This window comes from Malaclemys terrapin, chromosome 4 (genome assembly GCF_027887155.1).
Source record: "Malaclemys terrapin pileata isolate rMalTer1 chromosome 4, rMalTer1.hap1, whole genome shotgun sequence".
Classification (NCBI taxonomy): Eukaryota; Metazoa; Chordata; order Testudines; family Emydidae; genus Malaclemys; species Malaclemys terrapin.
The window spans coordinates 73,225,377-73,238,314 of NC_071508.1; the positions used below are offsets into that span (position 1 = coordinate 73,225,377).

Here is a 12,938-nt window from a genome sequence, read left to right on the forward strand (position 1 = left end):
GGTATGGTTTCATAGAAGACAAAATTGTAATTCCACGAATCAAGCCATATTCTCTTTGTGCAGCAAATAACACTGGAATTTACATACTCGTTTCAAATATAACAGACCGGTATGATACATATTGTTATAATGCATCAGGTAGGTATTTGCTGTACTGTGTCAGTGAGAATGAACATATTTAACAGTAACATATGTTCTCTCCCCTTTAGGTAGCTCGAACCAGAGCTTCCATTAAATTGTATGTGCATTGTGGTCTTGTTTTTGCATTTGAAAATAGAACACATTTTGCCAGTCAGTGGAGTTGTTCCTGCTGATACTATCGGTGACTTTGGCCCACTGTATTTTGAACTAAACAATTTTCTGAGTTCATATTTAACTTATGATTCTAAACCTCAAGAATTGTCATTTTAGTAGGGAAATGCCACAAGTATGGATCCAAAGGACACAGAATTGTTGAATGTGATGATTTCTACTCCTCACATTCTTTTACTCACATGTTTTTAGAGCTAATAATAGTGAAGTTTACAAGCGCTGAAAGATCAGGGACCCTGAAGACTCTTAGCTTGCTTCCTCCACTTACATGAGGCCTCTGGGAAGCATAAATTCAGGTGTTGCTTAGCTACATTAGTATTGTAGGTTCAGAGGCAGGCCACTTCTTTTGTGGAGTTCTTCCATTTATGGACTTACATATTTTAATAATAATTTTAAATGTTTCTGATTTTGTTTATTTTTCTGTGCTACATGAGGGCCAAAAAGGACCCCTGCAAAATTAAAATTTTCAGAATCAAATTGTCAGGGAGCTGTGGATAATTTTGCTCAATGTTTGTGCTGCAATAACTGGGCACAGGAAATGTGTGAAGAATAAGAGACTGGCTTGATTGAGTTGCCTAGATTTTGTTAAATTAATTGGTCATATTCAGAGCTGGTATAAATAGAGGCAACTCCACAAATATCCTTAGGACAAATTCAATGGTGATTTAAATAGTGGTGACATTTTGACAGAGAATATCTGAAGCCTCATTCCACTCTCTGGAACTCAAGGGGCTTAATCCTGGGTTGGGGTAGAGAGAGGCAAAGGGCTCTGAGCTACCAGCTCTGATACTGAAGCTGTAGGAGAGAGTCAAACTGGACCATAGAGGAGCTCTAATTTATATTGATTGGAATGGTCCCTAAAGGACTGTTCTGCCAGCCAAGGATTAGCTTCTTCTACCCCCATAATGTCTCCTAAGTGCTCTACCCCAGAATGCCCTCAGTACAGAGGAATCATACAATCCCTGCATTTGGGGTCAGCTGGAGTGGCAAAATGGGGACTTGTCCTGGGTTGAGGATCTGACTCAAATTGAGAACACTGAGAGTAATTTTGTGAAATTTAATTAAATTTAAATCCAAATTTAATCCAATTTTGTGAAATTGGATTAAAATACACCCATTTTGTCCCTTTAAAAAAGTTTACAAAATTCTTAGTATTCTCAAAGCCACTTTCAGACGAGACTCCAAGAAACTTTTCTAACAAGTTGTTGATAACACTCTGAATCTAATAAATAGGTCAGAAAAGAGAGAATTTTTCTCACCACCTTTTGCCAAATTAACTAATTAATTTCTTCTGTCCCCACCTCCTTTCAGAAACCAGGGAAAAGGCATGTGAACCAATCACAAGACTAGATGTTTCTGGGCATGATAATACAAGTCAAATAGGTAATGTATTGCGTAAGTGAATGATTTAGCATTGATTCCATTTTCAGCTACCTGGTTTCTCTTCTGTATATAAGTAATGCAAATGTTCAATATCATGCTAAACATAAGAGAAGCAAGTCCAGAGATAGTAATATACTGCAAATGAAGCAATCAGACCTCCATCTGCCACCCAACATTAGGCTGTATGTGACAGCATTTATCTTGAGGTGGTACTAGCGTAGTAAATTCTCCATATTGACACTAGATTGTTTTTAATAAATAATGGACTGATATTTGCTTCTTTGATGAGAGAGCTTTGTTTAAGACTCTTATGTCCCACGGTTATTATGTACCCTCCACATCATGCCAAAGCCTGTTAGCCTGGCAAGGAACTAGGGATGGAACTGGTCTCTCAGGATGAAATCCTGGCCTCATTGGAATCAATGGGAATTTTATCATTGACTTCAATGGTACCAGGATTTCACCTTGAAAGTTAATCCAGACTTTACCAGACTGGGCCCATGATGGTGATGCACACACAAATTAGAACTGACATAGATAGATCAGTGAAGGATAAAACAGATAGACAGAAAACAAATTGGTTGAGATCAGGTATGACTACAACTGTGGCCATAGCCCTTTAGCCTCGCCCCACAACTCCAACATTCACGATGTAAGCCTCAGATATTACAACTGATCTTTCTCCTTCCAACAGTCATAGATAATGAAGATGGCTCACGTTACACTGATGGTGTGAAACACACTGACCCAACTCCAGTTACAGATGATAACCATGTGAGTAGTGGGTCAATACATGACGGAGATGCAACGAACCCCAACATCATCGGAACTCGCATGCCTGGTACCCCATATTATGAAGAGATAACCCCAGATGCACCGTCAACAGATTATTCTTCTGGGTCTGGCAGAAAGGAAGATCATCCCACAAGTACCAGTAAGAATAATGGATTATATACTATTGTAGCTTAATGTGTGCTCTTAAAATAACTGGATGAAAACATAGCACTGTGATTCCATTCTTAGAATCTAAGGGGCATCACTGATGGACATAGTGTGTCTTGGGGCATCAAAATCTGCAAAGGCTTTGTAACTAACCGCTATAGTTATGGAAAAGAGAGAGCACAATCTCTGCCCCGTATTCCTGGGGCTCTTGAGAAAGAATTGGACTGGAAAAAGTTGTGTATTTATGATCATAGAAAATTTTCACTTTCTAGAGACATTTCATAATAACATGACAGTGTAAAGCAATCACACATCAAAAAAAATCTGTTTTTTTCCCTCCAGGAATAATTTCACAGTATGGTGTGATAATAGATGCTTCTAAGAGCCTGGTGTCGCACCTACTGAAATCAATGGGACTGTTATGGTTGATTTCACTGGGAGAAGGATCAGGCTCAGTGAAATCTAGCAAAACATTTCTATAACAAAGAAATATCACAGGTGCAAGGACAAGAGATGAACATAATGACAGATTTTACCAGAAGAATCTGGAAAAGTAAGTGCAGAAGCAGGTGTAGGAGGATAGGATTTCAGTACCTAGAGATCAAGCTGGAATAGTCTTACCTATTCTCCGGTATGATCATATTTGTGGACTCCATATTAAATAATACATGAATAAGTAGAGATTTACAATACAAATGCAGTTGAATCCCTTCTTGCAAACCTTAAGTTGTAAACTGTGTTTGATAAGCATATCACAATATGCAAAAAAGGTAAAAATGTTGGTGCTGTCAGCCTTCCATTTTAGTTCTTCTTTTTCCAGGAGATAGGGAAGGGCTTTCTATGTAGACCAAGAACCAAGTTCTGCCCTGAGCTACATCCAGGAAGCCCCAGAGAAGACAAAATTGGGTCTGGGATAACCATGGAGTTGTATAGGTGTGACCTAGGGCAAAATTTGTATAGGTGAATAGAAGAGAATTAAATTGTTTCATTTTCTTGGTTTTCTTTTTCTTTTGACTTCAAGGCACATGTGGTAGAAGATTTTCTGATTTAATCTCTCTTTATGTTGATGGTTAAGTACCTATTAGCTTTCATATGTGTAAGCACTTACATGGCTCACATCCTCAGAGTACGTGCAGGTCTCAGAAATATTAATAAATTTGCCCTCACAAATTGGGAAGTGCTGTATGAGCTCCATTTTAGAGAAGAGGAACTGAGATACAGAGAAACTAAGTGACTTGCCCAAGATCCCACAGGAAGTGTGGATTGAACCTAGGTTTCCTTAGTCCTGCTTCAGCAACTTAATCACAAGACCGGCCATCCTTCCTTTATAGCAGAGAGCATTCCTCTGGGCTATGGACACAAGCTTTTATTTAACTGTTCACTAATCATTTACAAGTAGAGGATACCAAGAGATCATGCCATTGTCCTACCCATCTATTAAAATGTTTAATTAATTGTTTTTTGAGTGAACGTGTTGGCAGAGGATAAAGTTGCTTTGCTGGTGGTACTGTACTTGTGGGACTTTGGGCCTGCTTCTCCACATGGCTTACCAGTGACATCAAACTAACATGGCAAGATAATGCCACTATTCTCTCCAGGGGAATTGATGTTAGAACAACACCCTTCTCAAATTTCATGAATTGTCTTTCCACTGCTCTCTATGGAAATTCTCCTCTTTTCTGCTTACAATTGTAGTCTTTTCCTGGACCAAAGCTCATAATATGTAATGATAATGGCAACATTACAAATGGCCTCAAGCACTTGTGTGGGTTCCAGATCCAGAGCTGCAGCTACAAGAACATAAATCCAGCCTTCGGTGAGCAAGTTGTTGTCTTTGCCACCTTAGCTGCCATGCTCATTATCATTGGGCTGCTGCCAATTGACACTCCTTTGAACCATCAGTGTTAATGATTAGATACCAAGATTTGAAAATCAATGATATTTAATGATGAACTACACAAAGACCCTAGTCTCCTGTCCTTTTATCTTTCCACTGGACCAACAAATGAAAGACCTAGGCTTCCTATAGTGTGAAAGTACTAACAATGAGAACAGCAGGAGTGGTGGCTCAGCAAATGAAAAGTTACAGTTGATTCACCCTTCATCACACAGATGATATTGCAACACCCTTCGATGACAAGCGGGGTGAAGATTCAACTATGATTTCACTGATAACTGACGGTGTTCCTGGAAAAGATCATCCTAGCAAAGGACAGCATCCCACAAGTACTAGTAAGGCTAATGAATTGTGATATCTTTGCCAAATGCAGACTGTATTTAACCTACTCTCTTATTCTGGCAGGATATTATGGTAAGTAGCCAGGTACTTATCTTCAGTATTGGAACAACATTTCAGAACACAGCTTTCTGAGGTAGTTAAATCAGAAATGAGATCTACAGTATGATGGCAGTCACTGGTGATCAGAAGGGACAAGTGGAGACAAGGTTTGCCTTGTAAGCTACGTTTAAAGTTAAGAAGTGATTCGTGGACTTTTTGGTGCATATCTCTCATGTTCCATTTTGTCACACCTATTCACCCTATATACCAAGCAACATAATGTAATTTATTTTGGGCTGCAGGTACCTCTGTGCATCATCACTTGAAGACACTGAATATGAGAATTAGAAGTGCAATTTCTGCTCCTTTATGCAGACTATGTGTGCTTTGATGCTTGGTTCATCAGTGTGTGGTTTTAACTCATTCATGGCTGTGAAGTAGGCAGCACAGATCAAAATCCTGACTTAACTCACTAAGGAGGTACTTTGAGGCAGTGACAGAGTTAAGGTTGGAGGTGTCATCCTGCTTGTGCACTGCATATAGGAATAGATTGTATTTCCAAGTGCTTGTTGTCATTGGCAGCATGACCACAGGGGTACTGTGCTTACCAGGCTTCTTGGGCTTTGGGATACTTGAAGAGACATTAGGTGGTGGCCTTTCCTCTAGTATTCAGTAGAACTCTAGCACTGTTTCCTGTCCTCCTCCTGAATAACTGTGCTAAGGGTTGTAAAAATCAACTCCCTGTGATATCTTCCTCCAGCATCCAATGTACTTGTGCACCATGGGGTAGGATCTTATCAGTAGTGGGACAGCAACATTAAGTAAAATCAACTTAATTTTTTGTGTTAAGAAAGTTAGGAACCATTAGGAAAGGGATAGATAATAAGACAATAAATGCCATAATGCCACTATATAAAGCCATGGTATGCCCACACCTTGAATACTACATGCAGTTTTGGTTGCCTCTTCTCAAAAAAGATATATTAGAATGGGAAAAGGCACAGAGAAGGGTAACAAAAATGATTAGAGGTATGGAACTGCTTCCATATGAGGAGAGATTAAAAAGACTGGGACTGGTCAGCTTGGAAAAGAGGTGACTAAAGGGGATATGACAGAGGTCTATAAAATCATAAATGGTGTGGAGAAAGTGAATAGGGAAGTGTTATTTACCCCAAGAACCCAATGAAATTAAAGGAAGCAGGTTTAAAACCAACACAAGGAAGTACTACTTCACACAATGCACTGTCAAACCTGTGTAGAGTGACCAGACGTCCTGATAAAATTGGGACTGTCCCGATATTTAACTCTTTGTCCTACATCCCGACCAATGTATGATCGGGACGCCATTTGGCCCGATATTGTAGGGTTGCCAGGCATCCGGTTGGTGCGGGGCTGGCAGGCTCCCTACCTGTCTCCACGCAGCTCCCCGGAAGCGGCACCATCTCCCTCTGGCTCCTAGTTAGAGGGAAGGCCTGGGGCGCTCTGCATGCTGCCCCCGCTATGAGCACAGGCTCTGCAACTCCTATTGGCCAGGAACTGTGGCCAATGGGAGCTGCGGGGGCAGCATCTGCAGGTAGAGGCAGCAGTAGCACACAGAGCTGCCTGGCCTTGCCTCTGCCTAGGACGCAGAGGGAGATGTCACCACTTCCGGGGAGCCACCCAAGGTAAGTGCCACCTGGAGCCTGCACCCCCTCCCGCCGGGGGCTGGAGCCGGCGCCGTGCACCCCTGACATGTGGCTGGGGCTGCTCAGGCCAGCTGGCCGGGGTTCCTCTGGTGCTGGGGGGTGGGGTGGCTTGGGGTTCCAGCCATGGAGGAGGCGGGGGAGCTCAGGGCTCCTGCTGCAGGAGGTGGGACCTTGTGTAGGCAGGGGCGGGACCACAGGGCTAGCCTCCATGAAGTGCGGGGGAGTCCACCCACCGCCCATGCTCCCCCCATGTGTCCCGATATTTTATTCTTGTGATCTGGTCACCCTACACCTCTGGAACTCATTGCCAGGAGATTCTGTAAATACCAGAAGTATATCTGGGTTCAGAAAAGAATAAATTCATGGAGGAAAAGTCCATCAGTGGCTATTAGCCAAGATGGTCAAGGATGCAATCCCATGCTCTAGGTGCTCATAAATGTCTGCCTGCCAGATGCTGGGACTGGATGACAGGGGATGGATCATTCGATAATTGCCCTGTGCTGTTAATTCCCTCTGAAGCATCTGACATTGGCCACTGTCAGAAGACAGGATGCTGGGCTTAATGCACCACTGGTCTGACCCAGTGTGGCCATTTGTATGGTCTTATGTGTGCTTGGAAGGATATAGATGTTTCTGGAAGGAGAAACAAATGCGGTGTAGCAGTTTCTTGTTGAAATTCCTTAAGACTTTTTCCACTTGGCTCAACCAGAACACCATGTCCAGTTCTGGGAGAACACTTCATCCAGTTTTATGGAATAGAAGAAATCAGTTCAACTCTGGACTCATCACTAAGGTTTATTTATTCACATACAGTCAAACTACACTTGAGTTGATCAAGCTCGAGAGTAGAGGTTGGATACAGAGTACAACACAAACCCAAGATACATAATCATGAATTAGCTTATCAACATACTTATACTGAATACTATTTGTCAATACATTGTATCGTATATTTTATGATTGATCCACTAATTTTTATAATTGATCCCGGTACAGATCATGAATTGTCCAAGAGCTGCAAAGTATGCTAGTAAGCAAAGCTGCAGCTACAAGCTTATCACGTTGCTCTTCTTACAATTTCTTTCTCTACTAACTATATATTATTGACAAGGCCACTTGTGAGTTTATGCTTTGTCCATTGTGAACCTCTGTTTCCTTACCTCTCTTTCTTCATTCCTTCTTGCATTGTTCATGCAAGGCTGACATTTCTAATGCTTTTTGTGGTAAACATTGGACTGGTGGAGAAAGAAAATAATAGAATGATTTCTTTCTACTATCTCTTGCTTCACATTGATGCCAATGGAACGTAAAGTTAAGCATATGCTTAAGAGGTTTGCTGGACAGGAATAAACGGATGAAGAAGGCCCTGATTGCCATAGGTGTGGCAGATATTTCCCCAATCACTCAGGTAATATAGCAGAGTTAGAAGAATAAGATTCCTTATAGTGGCATTAAAAGCTTTATGAAGAGGGGGAGGGGGAGGCTCCTTGTGTAAACAAATGTGCCCTTCTGCCTGAGAAAATGTGAAAGAGGTTCACACCTTATGGACATCCTCAGATGGAGACATAAAAGATCAATAATAGTCAAAATAAGAAACATGACAGTTAATTTTCTAGTTGTAGGTTTGGATGTGGAGCAAGACTTTCTCTACAGCATGGCTTCTGGAAACCTTAGTCTTGCTAGAGCCTAGTAGGGAGAAAAACAGTTCCAAAATGACACAAAATCTTGCCTTGTTTTGCAATTTTGTTGTCTGGTTGTTTTTACTGGGATTTTTTTTCTTCTTGATTTCCTCTTTCTTTGCATGAATAGTTTTGTGCTGTTGCAAAATCTGTGTATAATCTTGGACAGGGGCTTCATGATGGATGTTTGGTTTTCTTTTCCTTAATTGTTTATGAAATGCATTGACACTCGAGGCTGATGTCTTGCTCATGTTCTCACACTCCTCCTTCACTAATATGACCAAGTTTTGGAGTGAAAGTTAGAGTGGAGTGAAGTTTCAATGAAAAAAATGATTTAAAAAAATTCAATAAGTTTGTGCACATGTATGTGAAAATATGTTGCTATTTCTTGATCAGCTGTAGTGTGAAAATATTGGCAGGATTGCCTAGAAATAAAGGTGATGCAGTAACTCTCCAGGTAAATCTACTGTAGGTATGTCACCTGTGGATTTTCCTGACAGGAACTATCATCCATTGTTCAACAGCATCTTCTTTAACTCAGAGCAAGATATTGTGTGAATTATACCAGCAGGGATTTCATTTTACTGCATCACAAACTAGCAAAACCAATTTCAAAATACATTGTTACATTTATGCTATCTATCTTCCTGAATGATTTTCTCCCAGATAATTCTGTGACCTGGGAAAAATGACAGTTACAGAAGAGAAATCTAAGGATTAGCTCCCATTATGTAGCAATCAGATCATGCAGACACTCAGGCTTATTCCGTAACCATGATTTAGGGTCCCAGGGCGGGATCTCACTGATTGGTAAGTAAATCACAGTGCTTAGGGTAAACAAAATGGGATCAGATTTATTCTCATTAGGAGTTTAGCCTCAGAGAGAGCCAAAATATAGTTCTTAGGGAGGATGGAAAAATCGTAGCCTAGATATCACAGTAGCTGTATAGATACATGAGAAAGAGAGACAAGAACATCAAAGGGCTAGCCAATAATTCTGCATCAGTTTAACTAATCTGAAGGCTCAGACCCATACAGTTATATATGGGTAACAAGTTACACTCTAGCTCTTCCAAGTGGATCTTTACAATGCATTTGAAATGGCAAGTTGCTGCTGCTACTTGGACTGCCATTATTGCTGCTATTTCCTCGTCTGTTGCTGCAGCTGCATTGCACATTATCACTGGGATGTCCTCCATCAGTTTCACAACCCTGACCTCAGGATGTCGTGAATGAATGGATGAGGGAAAAAACAGTGGTGGTGTTTTTAGAGGGACCTGTCTACTGTCCTCTTTCTTTACCCTTTCCACAAGAGAAAGAAACTGGTCTGGTGAAAGAGGAGCAAAGAGGTGAACATATTGTGCGTAGTGACTCATTAAATAAAATGTTGATAATTCATCCAGCCATCATCACAGCAGACGAGGACTCCCTACGTGGGGCACATCATGAAAACTCTACTCAAAGTCAACACATTCCTGGATTTATTCCTTTGCAGCGGCACTCCACCGATCACAAAGAAGAGCATCCCACCGCTGTTATGAAGGGTAATACATTCTAATAATTTTATCTAATGTACTTCCTATAAGATCTGTTAAGTAACCGGTGGAAAGGTACCTGGCAGACAACCAGCTTTTCTCTTGCTCGGTGAGTTTACCATCTATTCCCAGGTTTTATTTCCCATTGACCAGACTCTGAAAGGAACAAAGCATCCACAGCACTCTACTGAAAACATTCTTCCCCCTCCCACCACCCCATTTTCTCTCTCCAAGCCTAACTACTCCTTTTGCTGGATCCTTTAGGGAAGTCATACTCTCCCTGTGGATGTGCCAGGGTATCAGGATAGCCAGGCTCTGCAGGTTCCGTGCCATCACTGATCTCCGAGTTAGAGAATCCAGTGATTGGTGCTACTGATTTTTTGCTTCCACTTTAAGTAGACCATTTTGTGTTCCTGTAGCTTCTTCCTTCTTCTTTGTTCACCATATTTCCCACAGAAACATGTCACTGAACAAAAGCGGCTTATCAAGTGCTGGTATGATGGTAGGCTCTCTTGTATATAAAAGAAAGCCTTAAATATCAACTGATTGCTAAGCTAAATTAATCATTGAGGTCTGTTGTTAAAACAAAAAGTAAAGGTGAGAATTATGCTTTATGTTGGTCCTAACTCAGAGGAAAAGTTCAAAGGAAATTAGCATATTACAACAGATGAGACTCATATGACAATTCTGCTGCTGCTGAACACTTAGTACAAGTGCCACTAAAACCTAGGTTCTTTCATGAAGAGGACAACAATGAGGACAATGATTATTAGTGAGGATAGTGCTTAATTGTCCATTTATCTCCTATACTTCATTTAAGCCCTAGATTTAGCTTAGTGAAGAGTAGCATTGGGATGCCATTCACAAAATTAACCGTATTTGGAAAGATGACATGTAATGGATGGTGGCATTTCTGGTGATGCTGTGCCATTACAAGACCATGACTTTGTGTGGCACTAATTTCAGGAATGGCATTAGCAACATATTGACCCCTATGATCGCTCAGGGCTGGGAACAGGCAATGAACATCCCTGCTCTACACCTGGGTTTCAGGTTTTAAAAAGCATTATATTCTGAATTTGTTGGGCCCACTACTATAGTGCACCATTTACATCATTTTAAAGAAATATATCAAGTAATTATCTCCTCTATGAAATTATGTGTTCCTCACCGGAACTTGAAATGGGAGATGGGATGTTCACTAGATCTCTACAGATCTTTATATATTTTCTTATATTTTCTTATTGTCTGAAGTTATGGACACCAGATTTAATGAATAATTAAGGCTTATGATTTTAGGATAAATGCTGATAAAACACGCCCAATGCAATCAATCATTAGGTGTTTATCCAATGAACATGGGGAAAACACCAGAAATGGTTACTTGAATCTCAGGGCTTGTCTACAGGGAGCTGTAATGTGTCCTACAGGGATGTGATTTCTAAAGTGCATGAATGTGTTGCACATTAATTGGTCCATGTAGACCCTGCTAGGTGCTTTAACATAGTGCTGTTTGAAATAGTAACACATTAAAGCGCACTAGGGAAAACCTTACAAAGAGATTACTCATTACAGTACATACAAAGAAAGAGCCCCAAAACATCCTAATTTTTGGACATCTACATGAAACTCAAAAATTTTCTAAAAAGGGCCCCAAAAAGAAAATAATTAAACCATGATAAACAGAAGCCCTATGAATAGAATTAGTAGAAATGGGCCTCAGGACAAACCCCAGATCTCAATCCACTGTACATTGGTGACACATGATTCCAAGAACAGATCCAAATCTGAATGCCCTGGTTTTCTCCTCTCTCAATACTGGGATGAACCAAACGCTGCATACCTCAACACCCCTGCTCTTTGAGGAAGTAGGGATCTGTAGCTAAACATTGACACTCAAGCCTGTATCTCATGGCTATTTGGGTGATAATCCTTAGCACTGACAATGAAGAGCATCTGGAAAGATAAACATTTCTATATGAATTTATGTGATCTCTTACTTAAGAGACTATCAGTTGCTAAGCGTCCATGTTCGTAGCGTTACATGAAAGTAAGGTCAATAAATTATAAAATACGATGTGTGGTTTTTTTTAAAATGTTGATTGCGTTATTAAAGTTGATTTTGCTGGATTAGGGGTGTGCATGTGCAGAAAGGCATCCTAAGATTTGATTAGGACATGATAGGAGACAAACATCTAATATTACTAGAACCAAATTCTGCTGTCCTTTCTCAGTTTTTACTAAGTCCGCTGATAGATTTTTCCCTGAGGAAATAAATGCAGGATTTGACCTTAAAATCTTACTTTGCTTTGGCAGTTTGTTTGCTTAACTTCTGGGTGTTTCTGGTGGGAATTCCCCTGCTTCATCTCTCTTTTGGCAATTGACTTTGTGCCCATTGCCAATATCCTAGTCAACCTCTACTTTCATCCTCTGGCCAGGGGCTTTTGTTGTTCTTATAGTTATTGTTTATATAATAAATTAATACCAAAGTAATACTTTTTACATTCAATGTAATACTGACATTATTATAGGCCAATGCTGATTCAATTAAAATAAAAACTTCAGTGGAAAAGCTGTGGTGGTGGCGGTGCTTCTTGTATCTTTGTTTTAGAACATGTCTGCAGTTCAAAAAGAAGTAAAGAACAAGAAGAAACAACAAATGGAGAATGAAAACGAGAAGTAACAACAATGGCTCCTTTAATGTAGAGCAGGCTTCTGTTTTTTTTTACATCGGATGATATTTTATTTTGCTGCATCATAAACTAGATAAAGAAGTTGACCCCAATTCCAAATTGTTCTGAATGATCTTTTCCCAGATAATTATGTGATGTAGAGAGAATGTCACAAGTGAGTAAACTATTGGTCACATCCCATTCCATTGCAATCAGATCATGCAATCTCTGCAGATTCAATGTAATTCCTTAACTATGATTTGGAACCATAAGCAAGTCAGTCACAGTGCTCAGAGTATTTTCCCTTTAGAAGCTCACACAGAGACATTTCCAGCACACATCTTTGAGATAGGGATTGAGGAATTCATAGCCTGGATAGCACATGTTCCTTTGCAAGTGCATAAGAAAGACACACATGGCTAGACAGCTTAAAGACACATGGACAGGGAACT

The 12,938-nt window shown here is 40.4% G+C and overlaps 2 protein-coding genes across 32 annotated transcripts in view; one reads left to right on the forward strand and one right to left on the reverse strand.

The window, feature by feature from the left end:
- Positions 1-12,938, forward strand: part of CD44 (CD44 molecule (Indian blood group)) — a 104,694-nt gene that overhangs the window by 43,502 nt on the left and 48,254 nt on the right. For 26 of the 31 annotated variants that reach the window (XM_054026488.1, XM_054026489.1, XM_054026493.1 and 23 more), the window contains 5 exons: positions 2-138; positions 1,624-1,707; positions 2,390-2,629; positions 4,750-4,869; positions 9,683-9,823. In XM_054026488.1, the coding sequence (XP_053882463.1) occupies positions 2-138; positions 1,624-1,707; positions 2,390-2,629; positions 4,750-4,869; positions 9,683-9,823 (722 nt within the window). The remainder of the gene's footprint in view (position 1; positions 139-1,623; positions 1,708-2,389; positions 2,630-4,749; positions 4,870-9,682; positions 9,824-12,938) is intronic. The other 5 variants (XM_054026475.1, XM_054026501.1, XM_054026481.1 and 2 more) reach the window with 2 other exon arrangements.
- Positions 1-12,938, reverse strand: part of SLC1A2 (solute carrier family 1 member 2) — a 211,991-nt gene that overhangs the window by 99 nt on the left and 198,954 nt on the right. The gene's annotated exons all lie outside the window — the stretch shown is intronic.